This window comes from Trichomycterus rosablanca, chromosome 18, assembly GCF_030014385.1.
Source record: "Trichomycterus rosablanca isolate fTriRos1 chromosome 18, fTriRos1.hap1, whole genome shotgun sequence".
Taxonomy (NCBI): domain Eukaryota; kingdom Metazoa; phylum Chordata; class Actinopteri; order Siluriformes; family Trichomycteridae; genus Trichomycterus; species Trichomycterus rosablanca.
The window spans coordinates 2736430-2760319 of NC_086005.1; the positions used below are offsets into that span (position 1 = coordinate 2736430).

The 23890-nt window shown below is 45.5% G+C and overlaps 2 protein-coding genes across 2 annotated transcripts in view; both read left to right on the forward strand.

The window, feature by feature from the left end:
• stoml2 (stomatin (EPB72)-like 2) overlaps positions 1–1964 on the forward strand; it is a 6564-nt gene extending 4600 nt beyond the window's left edge. The window contains exons 9-10 of the mRNA XM_063014039.1: positions 618–746; positions 1600–1964. Coding sequence (XP_062870109.1) covers positions 618–746; positions 1600–1728 — 258 coding nt within the window. The 3' untranslated portion in view covers positions 1729–1964. The remainder of the gene's footprint in view (positions 1–617; positions 747–1599) is intronic.
• A 3025-nt stretch (positions 1965–4989) lies between these two features.
• On the forward strand, positions 4990–19807 carry pigo (phosphatidylinositol glycan anchor biosynthesis, class O). The gene is made up of 11 exons (XM_063014237.1): positions 4990–5011; positions 6491–6972; positions 7925–8068; positions 8976–9099; positions 9839–9998; positions 10397–10576; positions 12632–14180; positions 15628–15831; positions 16852–17039; positions 17246–17316; positions 19112–19807. Exons 2-11 carry the CDS (start codon positions 6492–6494, stop codon positions 19239–19241), a joined length of 3231 nt encoding a protein of 1076 aa, XP_062870307.1. The 5' UTR covers positions 4990–5011; position 6491; the 3' UTR covers positions 19242–19807.
• The last annotated feature ends 4083 nt before the right edge of the window (positions 19808–23890 follow it).

Consider the following 23890-nt stretch of genomic DNA (forward strand, 5'->3'; position numbering starts at 1 on the left):
TAGAGTCCGAGTCGAGTCACGAGTGTTTAAGCTAGAGTCCGAGTCGAGTCACGAGTCTTTAGACTAGAGAGTCAGGTCACGAGTCTTTAGACTAGAGTCTGAGTCAGGTCACGAGTCTTTAGGCTAGAGTCCGAGTCAAGTCACAAGTCTTTAGGCTAGAGTCCGAGTCAAGTCACGAGTCTTTAGGCTAGAGTCCGAGTCAAGTCACAAGTCAATATAATAATCACAAAACATATATTGGAAATGTAGCATAGAATAAACAAATAATCTGTAAGTTCAGATAAAGAACAACAGATTAGCGAGTGTATTTAGCCGTTTTACTTCGTGCCTTTACTTTCCTCCTCATTGTGCACTAGTCAATCTCAGCAGTGCTATCAGACGAGTGAGTGTCTACATCGACATGATTGGCTATGTTTAAGAGGAGGAGGGAGGTAACAGAAGCCCTGGTAGGGGTATTCCTGCCTCGCATCCAGTGTTTGCTGGGTAAACTGGAACCACCACGACCCAGACCAGGCTAAAGCGGTTGATGAAAATGAATGAAAAGTTAGTGTAGTGTTACACCATGTGACTGAGACTCACTGTGATGTGATGGTGCTCCTCATATGTCTGTTCATCAGAACGGAAATGCAGCGGCGTCCCTCAGCGTGGCCGAACAGTACGTCTCAGCTTTCTCCAACCTGGCCAAAGAGGGGAACACCATCATCCTGCCATCCAACACAGGAGACGTCTCCAGCATGGTGACACAGGTCAGTACGGCTCACTCCCAAGTCCTGTTTCCCAAACCGGGTGTGCATTACCTTATGGGGTAACCCCAAAAGCAACCGGGTTCATCAAATGTTGGGCGTGTCTCCGGGAGGGAGGTTAACGGGGTTTCATTGGCGCTGCAGAAATGCGACCTCTGCTGTCTGGTAGAGGTGCGTGAGTGGAGGGATAGCGAATCTCAAAGAGAGTCTGTATTGGGCTTTTATTATACAAACCCTTGTGCTAAGGCTGTGCTGGTGCAGCAGTGTTAGTGGTTTTTTATGCTGTTTAAATGTACAGGCCTCTTTATTAGGAACCCTACACTGGTTGTCAGTGGACAGTTTATGATGACGGGATGCTAATCTCTTTATATTTTCGGTTGACACTGTGGTGTTTAAAAATCCCAACAACACTGCTGTATCTGATACACTTAAATCAGAGCACCACACATGTTACCACCACATTACAAACACTGTCTGGCAAGTACATTTACATTTTCAGCATTTAGCAGACACTTTTATCCAAAATGACTTGCAGTACTGTGACCGTATACAATCTAAGCAATTGAGGGTTAAGGGCCTTGCTTAAGGGCCCAACAGTGGCAACCTGGCAGTGGTAGGGCTTGAACCGGCAACCTTCTGATTACCAGATCAGTACCTTAACCACTAGGCTACAACTAAGTAGAGGTCACTTGAGGGGTCACTTTTGATTGATAAATAGGGTATTAAGTGGTGACGGACAGCACTGTACAGAGCAACAGAACCTTTCTACAGTCAGTAAATGTTTACAAAATGTTTATAAACACTAAATGTTTACTGCGTCTTTAAATATAAAATGTCCCCTTATTTGTATCCTCAGGCTATGGCGATCTATGGTACTTTATCTAAGAATCAGATCTCCAGGCCGCTGAAGGCGTCTCCAGAAGCCGAGGTAGAGATGAAAGCGGGGCAGGAACCTGCCACACAGGAATTCACCTCCAGCCAATAAATGACAAACAGGACAGGAAGAGCGCCGAGCACCCTATAGGAAACGAGAGACTTAACCATCCCAGTGTGGGGGGTGGGACAGATGAAGAACTGAAGGGTGAAGCGATGAAAATCATTTACATGACTGCAGATGGGGGGGGGGTCTAAACTGGCCTGTGCTGTTTTTTTCTTCAAGTTTGCTCAGATAAAGAAAATTTTTTTGCTGGTTGATGTTAATAAAATGTTAATTAAAACATTCTTACATCCAGAACTGTTTTCTGCTTCTAACATTCAATTCATTTCTGTATTGGATGCTTCACATGCTGGTTAGTTTTGCATTACAGCTGTGTTATTCTGCTTGTTTTAAAGAATGACGACATCCATACCACGTTTACATGTTTAGATGTCGACGTTTCTGTTGCCTTGTTTCAGATCTGTTTTTTTTTCCTCTGTGAAAATGAGTTTGTTTATTAGGATTTTAACGTCATGTTTTACACTTTGGTTACATTCATGACAGGAACGGTAGTTACTCATTACACAAGGTTCATCAGCTCAAGTTTAATATCAAACACACTCATGGACAATTTTGTATCTCCAATTCACCCCACTGCACGTCTTTGGACTGTGGGAGGACACCCACGTAGACACGGGGAGAACATGCAAACTCCACACAGAAAAGACCCGGACCGCTCCACCTGGGGATCGAACGCAGAACCTTCTTGCTGTGAGATGACAGTGCTGCCTACTAAGCCATCGTGCCGTGAAAATGGATAAACATGTACACCCCCATACTAATTGTTGATTTAGGATGTTTTAGCTACACTCATTGCTAACAGGTGTATAAAACCAGTTACATTTCAGCATTCAGCAGACGCTTTTATCCAAAGTGACTTACAGTACTGTGACTGTATATTGTCTATATAATTAAAGATTAAAGGTCTTGCTCAAGGGCCCAACAGTGAACCAGTGACCTTTTAATTACTAGTTCAGTGGAGCGGCATGGTGGTCCTGGGTTCGATCCCCAGGTGGGGTGGTCCGGGTCCTTTCTGTGTGGAGTTTGCATGTTCTCCCTGTGTCTATGTGGGTTTCCTCCGGGTGCTCCGGTTTCCTCCCACAGTCCAAAGACGTGCAAGTGAGGTTAATTGGAGACACAAAATTGTCCATGACTGTGTTCGATATAACCTTAAGAACTGATGAGTAACTACCGTTCCTGTCAGGAATGTAACCAAAGTGTAAAACATGACGTTAAAATCCTAATAAACAAACAAACAAAACTAGTTCAGTACTTTAATCACTAGGCTACAGCGTCCCTGTTGTTATTACCAATTACAGGTTTCCAACTGAAATGTGACGTCCATAAAGACGTGGTTTAATGTGATGGAATTTTGGTGGCCTGCACAGAGCCCTGACCCTAATTTCAGTAAACAGTTTTAAGATAAATCAGAACTTTGATCGCAAGCCAGGTCTTTTTTCCCACAAATACGTTTCATAATATTGTGGAAAGCCTTTCCAGAAAAGTGAAGGCTGTTGTTGCTGCAAATACTATGATGCCAAAAACGATAGAGCATTTTAACACTCGTGGTTTGGAATAGGATGTCCGACAAGCTGACGATCAGGTGTCCACATACTTCTGGTCGTATAGCCCACTACTTTGTCCAAAAAACCCTAGATGAATGTGTTTTTCCTTACTCACATACATGCCTACAACTACAGCTGGTGACTTCTCTATGCCCAAATAAATCAGTCTAGTTTGACTTGTTACAGAAACATAAAACAGAGGTGCTTTTGTCAAGGTTGGGAAGGAAACCCAAACTTGTCACCTCATACTGGAAGAAAACTCGGTCCTGATGGTCAGACGTAATCCAAAAACCAACACAACACAACTGCAATGAATTAGAAGCTGCAGGAACGTGATGCAGTTCACAGTCAAGCGAGCTTTAATCGGCGATGGGCTTGGAGAAACTTGTGTAAGAAGCAAGCCCCTGCTTCAAACATGCATATTAAGCTTCAACTAAAGTTTGTTGCTCATTACATGGACAGAAAAGCTGCTTTTCTTGTAGATGTCCAAGAGTGCAATGCCATTAATATTCCCCTACTAGTTTTCCAAAGTAAAAAATTAACTAACTACTACAATTGGCAAAATAAACATGATATTATTGATATAACACTTAAAAAGCACATTAAAACCCTCAGGCGTGTGTTTATGTTTGTGGTTGCTTTTGCTGTTTCATATACAAACACTGAACAGCTGGCTGCATTCACCGCTGTACTGGCACGTTTAAAACAGACATGTATCCCAATCCACACTTTGTTCATTACGTAGTGTACTAGTGTAAGTAGATTTCTGGTTTATAAATTATTTTTTAACGTAATGTGTATTCTTATTTGCTTATATAAAGCAGAGCAGTATGTTAAAATCTAAAGTCTAAATAAAACCAAACCACGTAGGAAATATTTTAAGTGTATATGGAATAGGGACGAGGGGGCTATTTGAGACACAGCCTTTAAAGCACGTCGGTTTGAACATTAGTTTGCGCATGCGCCTAAAAATTAGTCGTTGTACTTCCACCCGTTTTCTGAAAACATCCCGCCTTCTAGACTCGGATTGGTCTATTTATACCGCTGGAGCGCTCTGATTGGTCAATTTACTTCAGTGTTGAGCTGTGTTTCAAATAGCGGTTAGATTATTGTTTACCACAAAGTACGAAGTTTATCATGTACACTTATATTCAGCACAATTCAAACGTTGTTTATTTACAATAAATTGAATGTTTTATTAAACGCGCTTTGTGTTTCAAATACTGTTCAGAAGGTTTAAATACATTAGTGAGGCCCCCTAAGTAGGGTGCACATGTAGTGCATATTGTTTGATTTGGGACGTGCAGTGAAACGGATTTTATGGCTATTTATTGTACAATAGTGAAGTAATATACTAACTAAAGTTACTACGCGTTACTTTGACTTGTTTGTATTATTATTTAATTTTAAAATATGTCTTTATTTTTGTTCAAACGCTACTGTAAATTATAATGGCGGTCTGTTTGTTCTAACTACTAGCCAATCACTGCACAGGAGGTGAGGCCAGGATTGCCAGAATACGGGTGTGGAAAAAAGCAGCACAGTACAGTGCAGGGTATCAGTGTCAATGTCGTTAGCTACTGTAACTTATCAGAGTTTACAAACCAAAATCAGGCTTTAATTAGACTGGCAGTAGATGCTTTTTTATCACTGATTTTGAACTTTTATGACAGTGGATGTTGTTGGTGATTTGTGGTGAAGAAGGAGGAGAGCCAGTGATTTGCAAGGTCAGTAAAGCATGCATCAGGTGCAGGTACTCATCATGAACATCTAATGCACTGAGATATGTAATGATTAATAGTTTTATTTACTTACAGATGGAGTTTAATTGATAATTTGGATCACAGTTAACAGTTGAAGAGCTGTTCATAGCTAACGTAGTGGATAATTTGGGCTGTTCGAATTCAAATCTTGATTTAAATGTCATGTGGAATCGATTGCACATAATTTACTCCATTGTATAAATTAAATATAAGACACAAAATTATGTTAAAAGCAATAAATACAGAATACACACTGATGATTCATTTATTTCATCTAGAGACTTGTTATACCCGACATCAGTGAATCGACTCTTTGGTAACCTACTCTGCCGTATTCAATACCTGGTGTCGGAGAATCGAATCTTTAGGAGTCAGTACTCGTACATAATTCCCTGTACAGTATTATCGACTCGATACTCGATTTTAGAGACTCGAGTTTTTATGTATAAATCCTTGGTATATGGGAATTTACTCCAAGGGAGTCAAAACATGCAATCGGAATATCGACTCTTTGGGAGTTGATTCCTGGTAACGCAGACTCGACTCATTAGGACCACACACATAGTATATGAGGCTTCTGTTTTTCACTTGTAGTTAAACATTTATAATATTGATTTATTTTCTTATACCTCGATATAAAACTAAACTGTGAAATATCATTATTTTATAAATGGGATCAGTTTAATTTCAGAAATTCGAGTTTCTGATTCGTTCTAGAGTCATTCCTAGAGTCGATTCCGCATCAATTTCTTGATTATTTATTAGCATTTTATAACTAGTGTAATTATTATCATGGTTAGGTTAGTTAAAATGAGCATTGGGAACAATAAAATTGTTTGTATAGACAACCTAATGTTTTTTATTTTGCTGTTCGTATCCAGAAATGTGGGAATCGACTCCGAGTTCGATCATTTAGGAGCCGATTCAATGAGTCGATTTAGTCTACAAACTTCTCGTCTTGTGTCTTGTTCTTCATTATCGCCCACTGGATCAATATAGATAGATATTGTATCTTTAAAATATGTGTTAAATACATTCACACATAAATATTAGTGTCCCCACCCCATTGTGAAGCATTTCTGTCAGATTTTGGAACATGTGGCCAGTCAAAAGACCGTTTGTGAGGTCAAGAACTTGCACTGGATGAGAACTGTCTCACAATCAACATTTCAATTCATCCCTTAATGTGCAGGCTGCTGGAGTTTAATTCCATGTCTGTATGGACCTGACATAGACAAGGGATGAAGTGTGTGTGTGTGTGTGTGTGGCTGAGACACCTTAATACTAAGAAGAAGGCATGTCCACATACTTTTGGCCATATTGTGTACACCTGTCTGTACTGTATATCTTTAAAATGACTAAACATTTTATTTTCTGCACCATTTAATATTCCCATCAGCAGCTTGTTGGTAATAAATTGTGTTTTTTCTGAACCTCCCACAGAATGAAGAGACTCTCCATCCTGGCGCTTCTCCTCTGGATCTGCTCTGTGTTCTATGTGGGTATTTTCCTTTTCGTGGGCGGCTTCCTCCTGGTACGGCTGGAGGTGAACCGGACCAGCACCTGCGAGGACGTCCTGCTTCCAGGAGCCGAGCGGACGCCAGATCTCTGTCCGAAAGAGCCGCGCTTTCGCAGGGCCGTCGTCCTCATCGTGGACGCCCTGAAGGCCGACTTCACCCGCTACGACCCGGGGAACCCGTCGCCCAGAGCGTTCGAGAACAAGCTGCCCGTGCTGGATGAGATGACCACGTCGCGGCCGTCCCAGTCCAGGCTGTTCACCTTCAGAGCGGATCCACCCACCACCACCATGCAGAGGATCAAGGGTTTCACCACCGGATCCCTGCCCACCTTCATCGACGTGGGGAACAACTTCGCCTCGAGCGCCGTGCTGGAGGATAATCTGGTGCACCAGCTTGGGCAGGCAGGTGAGAACGGGGTGGGTTTTCTAAACCAGCTTTATCTGGTCAGGGTCGCTGTGAGCACAGGGCAGGAATCCATTTAAAGTCTTCTGCCAACCCTCTTTTTTGCTTAGATGTAGGCAATCATGATGCTAGACAGGCCAGTAGCACCGCTGAGATTCAAACCCAAAGCTAACATCAAAAAATGGCCATATTGGAAGCCATCAGGTGGCGCAGCGGTAAAAAACACACGCTGCAACCAGGGCTGGATCTCGAATACATCGTATCGAATCTCAGCTCTACTTTGCCGGCTGAGCGGCCACATGAACAACGATTGGCCTGTTGTTCAGGTGGGCGGGACTAAGCCGGATGGGGTCTCTCTGTCAGACTGGTGCAATTACGACCTCTGCTGGCTGATTAGAGGCGCCTACACAGAGATGAGGAAGGAGTGCTCTTAGGGTGTGTCTCTCCGCACACAACGCTAGGTGGCACAACACTCGTCAAAGTGTGGGTGATGAGATGCATGCGGCTTGCTGCCCACGTGTCGGAGGGGGCGTGGGTTAGCCTCGATCTCCTCAATCAGAGCGGGGATCGGCAGAGGCAGAGAGGAAGCATGAGAGGACGCGCTAAAGGGGGAGAAAAAGGGGAGAAAATGCATATAACAAATGTGCTAGGGTGGCACAGTAGTCTTGTGTTTGAGACTCAATGGTGCGACCAGCCTGGTTAAAAAGTAGGAAAGGTCAGATGGGGAATCAATTCCTTGCTGCTGCAACAGTGACACCTACTGTCTGGCACGAGCGGCAGCGTAATACAGAGAGTTCTACATGTTTCATGCCAAAATATGTTGGAAGAAGCATCCTTCTTAGCCAGCATGTATGTGGCGGTGATTGTGCGAGCAGTGAGGTACTGGAAATGGGTCCTAAATTCAGGGCAGTTCCGCTCAGACTAACATTATTCCGTTCTCTCGTTGTGTTTCAAGGTAAGCGAGTGGTCTTTATGGGCGACGACACCTGGGACAGTCTCTTCCCCAAGAAGTTCCACCGCTCCCTTCCGTTCCCCTCCTTTAACGTGAAGGACCTGCACACCGTGGACAACGGAATCCTGCAGAACATCTTCCCAACCAGTGAGTATCGGTTGTAGGGTTTTCATCTTTACCATTTTTTTTTTTTATCCTGGTCAAGGTCACGATGAATCAGGCTTCCTGGAATCACCTGGACCACCTCAAGTTCCTCAGACACAGCCCAGCTGTGCTATGGGTCTAGTGTAATGTGTTAATGGTGTGTTAGTGTGTGCTGTGCTGGTATGAGTGGATCAGACACAGCAGCGCTGCTGGAGTTTTTAAACACCTCACTGTCACTGCTGGACTGAGAATAGTCCAACAACCAAAAATATCCAGCCAACAGCGCCCCGTGGGCAGCGTCCTGTGACCACTGATGAAGGTCTAGAAGATGACCGACTCAAACAGCAGCAATAGATGAGCGATCGTCTCTGACTTTACATCTACAAGGTGGACCGACTAGGTAGGAGTGTCTGATAGAGTGGACAGTGAGTGGACACGGTATCTGATCCACTCGTACCAGCACAACACACACTAACACACCACCACCATGTCAGTGTCACTGCAGTGCTGAGAATCATCCACCACCTAAATAATACCTGCTCTGTGGTGGTCCTGTGGGGGTCCGGACCATTGAAGAACAGCATGAAAGGGGGCTAACAAAGCACGCAGAGAAACAGATGACCTACAGTCAGTAATTGTAGAACTACAAAGTGCTTCTATATGGCTGATCGGTGTATATATTAATACAATAATTATAGGTCTTCTGTACATTACTGAATAGTCTTTGAAAATGCCTTTCCCTGTTTGCGTGGTATAAACGACCGTCGAGCTTCTTACATCACAAGTTCTCACATCCACCCCTGCAAAATGTGTTTTACTGTGGTGGAGAAGTGGGGAACGGTTCCAAATGAGCTTCAACTCTGACTGATGAGATGAAATAGATCTTCACACTTCTGCGTGTCTGTCCTAGTGGAGGGAGACGACTGGGATGTGCTGATCGCTCACTTCCTGGGAGTCGATCACTGCGGGCACAGGTTCGGCCCCGACCATCCCGCCATGGCCGAGAAGCTCACGCAGATGGACGGAGTCATCAGGTCAGTGTTGACCGCGGCCGCTAGACGTGTTGATTAATAACGGTGCTCAATGTTAGGAGTTCAGCCAAAAACATTCCAATTTACAGTAGCAGGGGCGCTCGAGTGGTGCCCACCAGTGCTGAGACGCCCACCGCTCGCCTACACAGACACACGATTGGCCGCGTGTCTATAGGGGGAGGGACGACGGCCGAAACGGGGATCCTTGTAGCTGGTGTGAGTGCAGCCTCTGCTGACCGGTCTGCGGCTGCAAGCCTGTCGGAGGGGCGCGTAACAGCCTCGAACCTTCTCGATCGGGGGTGAGGTGAGGGCAGCAGCAGCAATGAGAGAGAGATAAACTCCAATTGACCACAACTGGACTGGATGAAAAAGGAAGAAAAAAAACGAATAAATAGAAGAGCAGTGGTTTGGCCCTAGGTTGGCGACCTGCTGGGTCTCCACACCAACAAAATTAGCCGTGTTTGAGGGAGGGAAGGTCGGACAGGTTCTCTGGGTGAGGGGAGTCGCATGGAGTCAAGTTGGACACGTGTTGGGGGTGGGCACGTGGTGATCCGGCTCTCCTCGATCAAATCAGGGTTTGTACAAGCATCAGTGGATTAGATTGGCTGATAAAAACCAATTTGCTCTATTATTATTTTTTTATTATTAATTATTTATGACTTATTAGCGTTGTTCCCATATTTGGACCAAGAAATCACAGCACCTAATTCATTTTCTCTACATAATGCACTGCTGACCACAGATCAGTGATCGATCACCTGCAGAACGACACCCTGCTGTTGGTGATGGGGGATCACGGCATGACGGACACTGGCGATCACGGAGGAGAGAGTCAGAAGGAGACCGATGCTGGGCTGTTCCTTTACAGCGGCTCCCCGGTGTTCCCCGAACCCGGTTCCCAGGTGAGAGTCCTACAGACGTCCTTCTGTTGTTAATATGAAGCCTGTTTATTTATGAAGGTGGGGCGAGGGGTAACGGGGCCACAACCGGTTTTGAACGCCAGAGTAAAAAGGTATGTCTTCAGCATTGCCTTAAAAACACCAAGTGATTTTTCAGTTCTAATCTACCTACTGCAGAGGCTCCATCACTTCAGCTCCTGAGCTTAGACCTTGGCATTTCCACCTCACTTCAGAGGTAGACTTGGTTTTTTTGGGGTTTCCAGAACAGAAATTGCCCCCTCCATGCTTCCCTGACCCCCCTTACCTTTTGTGTATGAGAACTCTATGCAAATTTGGCTGTTAATTGCTCTTTTCATGGACCAAATATAGCTGAAGTATTATATCACATGATATGATTGCAGGTGGAACCGGAGGTCGTGCCTCAGACCGATCTGGTACCTACACTGGCTCTGCTGCTTGGGGTTCCCATCCCGTACAGTAACGTGGGTCAAGTTCTACTGCCCCTTTTCCCTCTCAGCAGCTCCACGGGTGCACCTACAGGTCTCAGCCAGGTGGAGGCGCTGTGGATCAACGTCAAACAGGTGAGACCTGCAGAAACTGTACAAATCTATAAGGTTTTTCTTATTAAACGTTAAACAGCATAACTTTCGGTCACACAGACACTTGAGGTATCAGTTTGAAGCCTTAGAATATCTCATTTTAATCATTTATTTATGTTGGGTTGTACTTTAATTACAGAAATTAAATCAGAAAAATTCTTACATTTAATTAATAAACATCCATTCCTGCATTTCAGGTCTGCAACACATTCCAAAAAAAGTTGGGACAGTAAAGCATTTACCGCTTTGTAATGTTGCCGTTCCTTTTCACCACTTAAAAGATGTTTTGGCATCGAGGAGACCAAGTGATTTAGTGTTTCAGCTTTTATTTAGTCTTATTTTTCGTCTCATGGGGGCGTGTCCGTGCCCTCTGCAAAGGTAATTTACACTCTGTGATGCAGCATTAATGCAGAAAAGTACATCGAGATCATTTTTCAACAATATGATGCAAAACCACCTGCTGCACACATTACAAAGGCATGGGTGTGGAAGAAGAGGGTACGGGTACTGGACTGGCCTGCGTGCTTTCCTGACCTGCCCCCCCGTAGAGAATTTTGAAAGGAAAAATGCCACAACGAAAACCCCGTACTGTTGCACATCTTAAGACGTGTTTGCAGGAAGAACGAGACAAAATAGAAGCTGAAACACTAAATCACTTGGTCTTCTCGGTGCCAAAGCTTCTTTTAAGTGGTGAAAAGGAACGGCAGCATTACAAAGTGGTGAATGCTTTACCGTCCCAACTTTTTTGGAGTGTGTTGCAGGCCTGAAATGCAGGAATGGATGTTTATTAATAAATGAAATGAAGTTGAGCAGATAAAACACGAAATATCTCAGGTTCATCCTGTCTGACATCAAATAATGTTTTTATTTTATTTGCATTTTCCATGCCGTCCCAACTTTTTCTGATTTGGGGTTGTACATTATAGATATTTCAGTCTCATATTAGCATGGTTTATTAGTAATAATAATCAAAAATAATGTCAGTATTTTTATTTAGCCATGGGTTGGTCATTGTAGACCGATCATACATGGAAAAAACAAGCTCTATAATATTTTTTATTTATTTTTTTGGCTGGTCCAGTATGTAGGCATTGCCACAGCAGATCGTTCTGGTTCTCGTACCTGATTTGGCACAGTTTTTATGTCGGATGCTTTTCCTGACGAATTCGTCTTTATTTTTTCTGGACTTGGGATCGGCACTGAGAGTGCACTGTCGGGTGCACCTCACAACGGCTAGGCTGTTCGGCCATCGCTGTCCCTCAGACACAGCCAATCATGTCTGCGTAGACACCTGACGGATCCATAGAGCAAACACGACGATCGAGGTGGTCCCACAATCGTGATCCGCATTATTGATTTGGCACAGTTTTTACGCCGGATGCCCTTCCTGACACGACCCTCCCTATTTATCCGGGCTTGGGACCGGCACTACGATGCACTGGTTCATGCATCCTAGCGGCCGGGTACCTACAGGACGAGTCAGTGTCTCCAGTTAGCCTGGCTGCATGTTTTTGGACTGTGGGAGGAAACCGGAGCACCCGGAGGAAACCCACGCAGACACGGGGAGAACATGCAAACTCCGCACAGAAAGGACCCGGACCGCCCCGCCTGGGGATCGAACCCAGGACCTTCTTGCTGTGAGGCGACAGTGCTACCCACCGAGCCACTGTGTCGCCCTGGTCATAAATTACATGACACCTATGCCATTAAAACCTGAATAAATAAATGATCTACTTGTAGGACTTGTGTGACAATCTGAAATATAGAAGAATATAGAATATAGAAAACTCTAAAGGGTTCACAAACCTTCGAGCACTATTGTATGTTACTGCTGCGCCTCCGAGTGGCATTTGTGTGGCGCGGCAGTAAAATACGCCAAATTCACCTTCTGCACATATGTAGAAGGTTGGACGTTTGGGCTGGGATGCGAAACCCTTCACAGACAGTGAGCAGAACCATGGATTCGAACCCAAGACCTTAGGAATGTTTCTCTATCAGCCCTATGATACATCCATGTCTCTTGACCCTCATGTACAGGTAAACCGCTTCCTGGAGACCTACTCGGCGATGGCCAACGACATCCCGGGTGACAGTCTATCCCGCCTGCGCGCTCACTTCTCCCGGCTGTCGTCTCAGTACCTGAGTTCAGCACACGATGGCGCTCCCGCCCCTCCTGAACTTACTGCCTCCATGCAGGAGTACCTAACGTCCGTCAGGGAGACGTGCCGCGCCTCGTGGGCGCGCTTTAACCCTCTGAAGATGGTGGCCGGTCTGCTCATCCTGGGCGTCGCGTGCGTCCTGTGCTACGTCGTCTCCGAACTGTCCTACGCGGTCCTCCAGGACGCCGTGCTGAAGACTCCTGTGCTTGCCGGGCTGGCGATGGGTGGTGCCCTAGCCGCGGGTCAGATTCTCTCCTCGGGCCGCGTGGAGCCGTCGTGGTGTCTGGGTGCCGCAGCGATGTTTTCCGAAGCGCTTTTCCTGTGGAGGGCTCGGAAAGTGTGCCCACGTGGCAAGGTGTCTCCTTGGCACCTCTTGGCTCCGCCGCTGCTCATCCTGCTCCTGCGCTGCGCCTCGTTGCTGTCGGATAGCTACGTCATTTACGAAGGGCAAGTCGTTACGTTCTTGCTCTTCACGTTGGGTCTGTACGTCCCACTTCGCCTCAACTGGGACGGATCGCTGGCGCCCGCACCCCCCCCAGATGCTCAGAAGCCTCCTGGGATCACGGCGCCGCCTTTGCTGCCGAGCTCCGTAGTCCGACGGGAGAGCGGCGCCCTGCTTGTTTGCGTGGGCATCCTGTCCGGGAGCCTCTATCTGTCCTCATCGTTTCACAGCTGCAGGGAGGAACAGGGCGCCTGCCAGCCCTCGCCCTTCCTGACGGCACTTTCCAGGCTTCAGGACAGCCGTATGCGCAACTTGCACTACGCCCTCTCCCTGGCGTCGCTTTCCGCGTGGGCGTTTCTGCTACACCGCTGGTTGAGGCACTACGGAAACCTGAACTGCGCCAGCGTGGCCGTGTTCACGGCGCGCTTCCTGCTTCCCCTGGCGTCCGTCTGCACGGGCCTGCACTGGGCGGTCAGCGCCACCCCTGAGGACACCTTCAGGAACCTGGCAGAGCTGATCAGCCTAGCGCAGGTCGTCCTGCCGCGCCTCACTTTCGGACTCCTGGGCCTCGGCGTGCTGCTGCTCTGGCTCGACCCGCTCATGGTGTTTCTGCAAACGCGGGCGCCCACGAATTCCCGCAGTACCGCTGTTCCCGCTCCGAGGTACCGAGCCAGCACCGGGATCAGCCCACAAGCCGAGCTTCACCACCTCATACCGCAGTTGTACCAGCGCATACGCAGATCTCTGGAGGACGGAGGGGCCGAAGCGGCCAGGGCGGACGACCGGCCCGCCGTGGAGGCGTACGGTCTGGGGACCGTCTACTCGGCCCCCCTGGTGATGCTGTGCGGACTGATGGGTCTCGGGCTGCTCCTGCTGCACTCGGAGGGCATCGCACTGGTGTTCCTGTTGCTGTTACTGCAGGCCGGAGCGATTCTGCACGTCCACGCTGCGTCCAGCACCCTGTCCAACCAGTCCAACCAAACCAGTAAGTGAGACTAAGGTATTGGGACACCCCTTCTAAGATTTGAATTCATGTGTTTCAGCCACAACAGGTGTTAGCAGGTGTAAAAAATCAATTATATTAAGGAATTGTATACTTCCAACTTTGCAGCAGCAGTTTAGGGAAGGCCCTTTCCTGTCCTAGCATGACTGTGCCCCTGTGCACAAAGAAACTGTGAGCTCTGACCTCAGTCCCACTGTACAGCTTTGGAATTAACTGGAACATCAACTGAGGCTTTCTTGACCAACATCAGTGCTGAATGAGCACATGTTCCCCAACATCACACACATCACACAGAGGTCACTCTATTTTGTGATGTCCATCAAGCTCATGGTCAGGTGTCCAAATACTTTTGGTAATCTAGTGTATTCTTAATAATTTATTCAAATGGAATCCCTTTAATGTTTAATGTCTGGCTTTTTTAAGTTATTGACAGTGTCTGGATACAGTTAAAGCTATTGAGGTTTAAGGGCCTTGCTCAGGGGTCCAACAGTGGCAGCTACCGGTGTCTGACTGTACATCACTGTATCTGTAATATGCAGGGAGAAACGGTCCATAACTTAGAAGAATTGACATAGTAGCATAAAGTAGGAAGTTTATAATCGAAGAGTAATAAGGAACTAGGGTAAACGGACACGGTGATGTCACTGACCCCATTTTTCTAGCTTTTTACATCATGTAGGGTGGCACAAACAGAAACGGTGGCTTAGTGCGTAGCCCTGTCGCCTCACAGCAAGAAGGTCCCGGGTTCGATCCCCAGGTGGGGCTGTCTGGAACCTTTCTGTGTGGAGTTTGCATGTTCTCCACAAGTCTGCGTGGATTTCCTCCGGGTGCTCCGGTTTCCTCCCACAGTCCAAAGACGTGCAAGTGAGGTGAATTAGAGATATTAAATTGTCCATGACTGTGTTCGATATAACCTTGTGAACTGATGAATCTTGTGTAATGAGTAACTACCGTTCCTGTCATGAATGTAACCAAAGTGTAAAACATGACGTTAAAATACTAATAAACAAACAAACAAAACTAGTTCAGTACTTTAACCACTAGGCTACAACGTCCCTGTTGTTATTACCAATTACAGGTTTCCAACTGAAATGTGACGTCCATAAAGACGTGGTTTAACGTGATGGAATTTTGGTGGCCTGCACAGAGCCAAAGTGTAAAACATGACGTTAAAATCCTAATAGATAAATAAATAAATAAATTTGACCTCATGGAGGATTTTAATGTGCAAAATCATGCAGAATTTTAAATCTTTGGCAGTATTTAGCATTTTCTGTTATTAATAAAGTCGCCACCAGATAGGAATCCCAGTTTTGCACTATAAAACTTCATTTCTGTATAAAAAATAGATAAATTAAGTAATAAAATATCCTCATGGTTCTGTGACCGTCATTTTTACCTTTGCACTTGTTTCCTGATCTTTCCTCAGGTGGGTTTAGCGTCCCGTGGGTTCCGGTGGTTTTATGGTCTCTGGCTGCCTCTCAGTTCTTCCATGCCACGGGTCACCTCCCGACCTTCCCGTCCATCCAGTGGGGCTCTGCGTTCGTGGGCTTCCCTCAGGGCCACACGGGCACCGTGCTGCCCGCCTCGCTCGTCACCCTGAATACCTTCGCCTCACACATCATGTTTGCAGGTAGCCTCATATGTATATAGACATACACATACATGTTTGATTATTTACATTTACTTTCTTTTGCATATTGCTAATTTTATGACCAGAGATGAGACGAAAAATTTAAACCATCGCCATGATCGTGCCAGGTGATGCCAATTTCGTAACAATGGCCAGAGAGCACAAGCCTTTTTTCATTCATTTTCTCCCAGTTTAGCGTAGTCAGTTTGGCTTCCTCTGCTGGTGGATCCCTGATTGTAGGTGAGGAGGCGCCGACCCGCGCCGAACCCTTTTTTCACCTATGCATTCTGCACGGGCACCTCTCTATCTGCCAGTCAGGGTCCTTACCCACATAGTCCGCTCATCCCGTGTCTGCTGCAGGCACTGCCAATTATGTCCGCTAGATGGCGCCCAGCCGACCGGTGGCAACGCCAAAGTAGTCTTGTCCGATCCGATTCCTTCATCGGTTACCTCTCGTGCAGGCGCCTTGACCAGCCAGCACAGGCCGCTATTGCAGCCTCAACACGACCATCCTTGCCTCAGACACAGCTTTATTATGGTCAGGGTCACGGTGGATCCTGTTTCGTCCCGAATCATTGTGTGCAAGGCAGGAACACCTGTCTGTGTAGCCACCCAGCCCATAACGTAATAGTCTGCTGTAGCATCCGAGCACTGTTTGTTAGCGATTTTCCAAAACATAGCAAAGAAGAAAGAAATAAAAAGTAAAAACAGACATTTTGTAAAACATTTTGATTTATTTAAAGAAAACAACAAAGTTCTTAAATACCAATAATATCCTTGTGAAAACATAATCTCATTAACCTAATAACCTAGTAGTTGCACTACTTTTGCGGCAATGACCACAGCTATTATTTTTTCCGCATTGCTCAGGCCGCGGTTTGTTGCAGAGCTGCTTTGCATCCGCCCTGCAAGCGCTGCAACACTTTCAGGCATGGATCGCTGCATTTAGGTTCAGATTTGTCGATGCCAAAATGTCCTGAGTCGAAGTTTCTCTACCTCCTGTGTGTGTGTTGTGTTTAGTCAGCTGCCCGTTGCTGCTCTTATGGCCGTTCGTCCGCGAGCAGCGCGGGACTCGGACCGGCCGCTTGGCCGGAGGAGAGGATGGGGACGAGGTTGCCATGGAGATGCGGCTGCAAGAGAACCCGCAGCACTTCGGTTCGGCTTTACTGCAGCTGGCGGCGCGTTACCTGTTCGTTTCCGGTGCACAGGTACACACGATATCTTCTCATGTCGGACTCAACGTGTGTGTGTGTGTGTGTGTGTGTGTGTGTATCTTTTAACTTTGTGTGTGTGTGTGTGTGTGTGTGTGTGTGTGGATCTTTTAACTTTGTGTGTGTGTGTGTGTGTGTGTGTGTGGATCTTTTAACTTTGTGTGTGTGTGTGTGTGTGTGTGTGTGTGTGTGTGTGTGTACAGGTCCTGGCGTCAGTGTGCGCTGCGGCCATCCTGAGGAGGCACCTCATGGTGTGGAAAGTATTCGCACCCAAGTAAGTCACACACACCTTAAACCCTTTACGTTCTACCTTAACTGAGCATTAAGTGACCAAGCCTAAATGTCATGCTGAAATGAAATGTATGGTCCAGTTCTGGTGGACAGACCATTCCTTCGGAGGGCACCAAATACCCCCTCATTTACTTATTAGCACCTATAGGGGCAATTTGGAGCAGCCGATCAGTAAGGAAACCGTCCGGACTGCATTCAGTCCACCTAGCTCTCATTATCCACTGTACTTATCTGGTGGATTCTGAAAATGTCAACCACAACCTAGAGAAATAATTAAATTAACAAATACAAAGAAACCTTGATTTAATGGACTAAAAGGGGGGAGCACATTTTTTAACCTGCTTTCACCCTGTTCCTCAATGGTCAGGACCCCCACAGGACCACCACAGAGCAGGTATTATTTAGGTGGTGGATCATTCTCAGCAGTGGTGTGTTAGTGTGTGTTGTGCTGGATCAGACACAGCAGCGCTGCTGGAGTTTTTAAACACTGTGTCCACTCACTGTCCACTCTATTAGACACTCCTACCTAGTTTGTCCACCTTGTAGATGTAAAGTCAGAGACGATCGCTCATCTATTGCTGCTGTTTGAGTCGCTCATCTTCTAGACCTTCATCAGTGGGCACAGGACGCTGCCCACGGGGCGCTGTTGGCTGGATATTCAGTGAGGTGTTTAAAAAAAATCCAGCAGTGACAGTGAGGTGTTTAAAAACTCCAGCAGCGCTGCTGTGTCTGATCCACTCATACCAGCACAACACACACTAACACACCACCACCATGTCAGTGTCACTGCAGTGCTGAGAATCATCCACCACCTAAATAATACCTGCTCTGTGGGGGTCCTGTGGGGGTCCTGACCATTGAGGAACAGCATGAAAGGGGGTAACAAAGCATGCAGAGAAACAGATGGACTACAGTCAGTAATTGTAGAACTACAAAGTGCTTCTTTATGGTAAGTGGAGCTGATAAAATGTGTCATGTAAAACCTGTAAATAAATCTTAAAACTGGTGTACTGAACTACTGGGGAGAAATTTCATTTACCGTGTGTGTTAAACTAACCCTACTGGAGCAGCACTGGTGCAGAACTAAGTATTAAGCATAAAACACAGACAAAAAGGTGAGAACAAAGCGAGCCTCCTGACAAAATAAATCCTATCGCTCACGTTTGGTATTCCAGATTTTGTCCGTTAAATGGAGGTCCGTTAAATCGAGGTTCCACTGTACACGTAATACTCAAGCTCTGGAGCAGCAGGGGCAACAGCAGCTTGTTGGACAACAGGCATTAATACGAAGCCTCTACTGTTCTCAAAAGGTCTGCAACAAGATTTTGGAGTGTGTGTGGGACTTTATTCGCATTCAGACAGAACGTTTGTGAGCTAACGCGCTGATGTTGGACAAGAAAGGCCTGGCTCACCATCGATCTTTAAGGTTTGGAGTGGCAAAGGTGCTGGGTGGCAGGGTCAGGCCACTGGAGTTTCTCAACATCATTGTCATGCTTGAACAGGACCGGAGCCTTATATCATTGATTTTATACCTCTGTTAGCAATTGTAGTGTATTTTTGTGTTGGTGGTATTTTGGGAATGAATCAGCTGCAAAAGAGCTCCGATAATTAGCACCTCGCTACGTGAAATCTCTAATCAACATCAGCAAATTAGTGATCAATCCGTCCTCATTAGCGGTGCAGCTGGAGGCACTTTCAAGCCAAACGCTTTTATCATGTGGTGTTTCCGATAATACGTCCCTGTCATGTTTACCGCCTGTGTCTGTGTGTGTGTGCAGGTTGATGTTCGAGGCCAGCGGGTTTGTCGTGGGCAGCGTCTTCGTCCTGGTCGGGGTCGCCCTGGTTTTAAGAACCGATGTAGCCGTGGCTCGACTATTTCACAAACTCCGCCTGGAAAATTCCAGGTAGCGTTAGGGACGCGTTCCTATCGCTTTCCTTTAACACGCTTTCATCCTTCACGAAGGAGAACATGTTGACGAGGTCATCGTCTCGTACACGACTACCAACAGGATGGACACACATACGCCAGCTGACTCGACTGGTCCGGATCAAAGAGGTGTTACTGGTCTCAGTCGGGTCGTTATTTTGCTAAGTAGCACACTGAGCCGCGCGGGCACGGACGTTTTCATACCGGGTTCGAATCATCTGAGCCGGACCTGAAATCAATTCTGGGCTGTTTTTTTGGTAGGTTTGCGTTTACTCAACTGCTGTGTCTGATGTGCAAGCAATGCTCAGCCAGAATCAGTTCCTGCTCAGTCTGTTAGTATTATTATTATAATAAATGTGTTACCATTATTACCAGCATCAGCTGTGCTGTGCAGGACTAACATCCAATACTGACTTTTTTTTAATAGGCTGTAACTATTTATTCCGTTTTTCTTTGTTTCTACTGAATGAAATGTGATTTTTTGTATCTGATGAGATGAATGGGTGAAGGGGGAATGAGATTGATTGCTGTACTGTAAGTGTGTTACCTGGGATTTGGGGTGGGTGGGTGTGGGTGGGTGTGTGGGTGGGTGTGTGTGTGTGTAGGTTACGAATGCTACTGATGGTTTACTATATTATATTGCTAATGTATTAATACGGGTGACTGTAGCTGATTTATAAATGATTTCGTTAAATCTTTAATCGTCTTTAATTGTTTGAATAAAATGAAATGTTGTGAATGAATGAATGAATGAATAGTAAATATTTTATACTGTTTGAAAAATTGTAAGGGCTCGTTTTTGTTTTGAAAACCTGAAGAAACACAATAAAGAATTAATACAGTATAATAAAGTACAATTAAATGATAAATGAACAATAAGCATAGATAGATAGATAGATAGATAGATAGATAGATAGATAGATAGATAGATAGATAGATAGATAGATAGATAGATAGATAGATAGATAGATCGTGATAGTGATAGATAGTCAGATAGACAGACAGACAGAAAGATGATCAATAGACAGACAGATAGACAAAGACAGATAGGTAGGTAGGTAGGTAGGTAGGTAGATAGATTGATAGATAGATAGATAGATAGATAGATAGATAGATAGATAGATAGATAGATAGATAGATAGATGGGCAATTTGTCCCGAAATAAAATGGACATTCACTGCCCCATCCAAATGCTCCAAAAAAATGCAAGGTAAGGCTTTCCATAACCTTGGAAATGTCTGTGGGAATTTGTGCCCATTCAGTAAAAAGAGCATTTCAGACCTTTACTTAACTCATGCCACAAAGCTGGAGGCTTGGACTTTCTATTTTATACACCTGTTAGCAGGTGTGTCTGAAGCACATAAACTCTATAATCACAAGGGGTGTCCTCATTTTTATGGCCATAAAGTGTATTATAGAGGCGAGGCTGAGAACTAGGCGGCATGATCTCACGCCTACCTCAGGTTGACACAAGACCTGGCACCGTTGCACAGACGCCAATTTAAAACTGTTTCCACTTTAAATCTGACCCGACTTTTTCACTTAAAGAGAAACTGTGATGCAATGTATGAGTTATCTGATTAACCGGCCGTGTCCGTGTTTATAGTGGCTGTCCCTGTCCATGTTTACAGCACTCTTATCTCAGTTTCTGGGACTTTCCAGCATTTCTGTGCATCTGTTATATTTTATTGTTACTGCAATAAAGACTTACTGTACATCTCTCTATAAACCTGGATGTTTATTACAGGAGATAGACAAAATAATGGAAACCCGTAGGACTTCCCTTCATCTCCAGAACAGCAGGTTTAGAATGAGAGGTACTGATGTTGAATCTGGTGTCCATCTGGGCTCTTAGGTGGCGCAGCGGTAATACACTCTTGCCCGCTATTGCTGAAATCCAGGGTTTGAATTTCAGGGTTCGAACAGCTTAAATATGTGAGGTGCACTTGTCAGTACACTCTCAGTGCTGGTCCCAAGCACTGGGGGGGGGGGGGAGGAATCTGGCATCCGTCCCCGTGAGTGACTTCCACATGTGACCGAATTTTGGCAAAATGCCAGTTGTCAGTGGCTGGCAGCTAAAATGCCATGACTGGGCCCTTGAGCAAGGCCCCTAATGCTCAATTGCTTGGATAGTACATGATCACAATTTCAACTTCTTTTGATAAAGCATCTGCTAAAGCCATAAATAACCACTAAATGTAAAAAGACACTGCACCTGCACCTTAACAACAATAGTTGTCTGTCTGTGAAGAACGGTGGTGGTAGTATCAGCGTATGGGGCTTTGCTGCCTCACTGCCTAAAGTTTATTCAATCAAGCATCAATAATTTGGATGTTGGCACAGTGGGATTGTTGCGCTGTTGCCTCACAACAAGTAGGTTCTGGGTTCAAATCCAAGGTAAAGTGGTCTGGGTTTTTTCTGTGTGGAGTTTGCATGTTCTCCCCGTGTCTGTGTGGGTTTCCTCCCACAGTACAAAGACATGCAGTCAGGTTAACTGGAGATACAAAATTGCCCTAAATGTGTGTGTGTGTGTGTGTGTGTTTGCCCTGTGATGAACTGGCGACCTGTCCAGAGTGTTTCGGACCCACTGCGACCCTAAATAGATTCAAGTGGTGGTAAAGCAGACAATGAACGAATAAATGAATTTCCCGAAGTGGACTGGCATGGTGGCGTAGCTGGTCAAGTGGCTTCCATTACTGTCTGTATGAAGGTTGGCACGTTTTACCAGTGATCACAGGCACAGCCATGCTGGGACAAGAACGGTTGTAAGTGTATAATTTATATTGTATATTTTTCTTGTTCACCGGTTGGCAGTAGGTGTTAAACTCGATACCTAAACATATATGCCAGCGCAGGTTCAAAAAGCGTAAACGATGTTAACAGGAACTTCAGTGAAATCTCAGACGGCAGAAGATTGAAAGTTTACATGGTGGAGCTGGATGGATTTTCTACATAAATTCTCAGGACAGATTAGAATCTCAGATTAGAATCTCGGGCCGTGTGTGTGATCGTGGACTTTCTGTTCTGGTAATGGAGGATTTTTTCTTCACTCTGCCAGTTAAATGTCCTTAATTCCCATCACATCCAGCCAGGCTGAGAATGAGGGCATCAGTCTGTGATATTTCTGGAGTATTTTGGCATCGACCATGAGCTTTAAACCGAGTTTTTCTTCACGTCTTTATAGAAATTTAGCCAAATCAGAGCTCAATTTTACCCTTTTTATGCACCAATATCTCCAAACTTGAAAAAGCAACTCCTGGACACACCAGTTTTATTCGGTCAGGTATCTATCTCATTTAGCAGCAGATAGAGCAGAGACACTGCTGCTCCAACTAGTGGAGTGTCTATTACATAACTGAGGGACGTTACACCTTCTAATCTACCATCTCCTGTGTAAAGAAGTAAAAACCTGGACCCCTGAACAATGGTTGGAAAAGACACACTGGGGGTGTGTTCGAAAACCTAGGGTGCCCTCTACATAGACGCATTTTACGTCATCCTACAAGCACTCCTGAGTAGGAGGCTGTTCGAAATCCTAGATGCCTTAATATGCTCACTGGTAAGGTATCTTAACATTTCAACAGTATTTTGACTCAAGAACGAATGAGCATTCGATGCTGCCTTAGCGATGGAGGCAATCCCAGCATTCAGTGTGGCACAACTTTTCTCACAAAAAAATAAAAAACATGGCGGACTGTGTGGAGAAACGTAAATACCTTTGAAGTATTTGCAAATTCGGGCATGGAATCGCTGTTTAAAGCGTGTTTGAATAATCTGCCTTATAAGTTCCATGTCTTACTAGAATCCTCTCTACTGAGACAGTTGCCTGTGTAGGCAGTAAGACAGCAAGGCAGCTCACTAGGTTTCCGAACACACACTGGGTCTGTGTAAAAACCTACTCAGCTGCCTTGCTGTCTTACTGCCTACCTGATCAGCTGCCTCAGAGAGGATTCTAATAAGACATCAAACTCATAAGGCAGATTATTTTCACCACAGTTGTAGCTAACTAAGCTAACACAGTTAGCCTCAGGCCATTCAAACCCGTGACACGTGTATAATTACACCTTTATACAAATAATCAATGAGAATTTGTTTACATTTGAAAAGAACTCTGTTGGTTGCTCCACATTGATTCGTCCGTCATGTTTGTCATTTTTTGTGAGAAAAGTTGTGCCGCACTGAATGCTGGGATTGCCTTCACCGCTATCTCCCTCGTTATTCAGTCAGATTATCACTCAGAATTAAGGTGCCTTAGTAGGCAGCATTGTAAAGAATTTAGACACGCCCTCTTCTCAAGAGTGTAGGATGACATAAAATGAGTCTATGTAGAGAGTTCATGAGGTTTTTGGACAGACCCATATTCTGATGGTTGGAAACAGCCAACAGTTAGCTCTGAGAGGGGATTTATAATTGTTTCTTTTGGGGCCATGGTGGTCCAGCAGCTAGTGTGGGTGTTGCATAGCTCTAGGATCCAAGAGACTTGGGTTTCATTCTAAATCTAACCTTCAGCTACTGTTTTGAGGTTAGCATGGGCTCACAGTCACAGTGGGTCCCTTGTATGGGAGGAATACACACTGGACGGGGCACCAATCTGCCCTACTGCCAACTCTTGAAAGACTCCAGGTCCCTT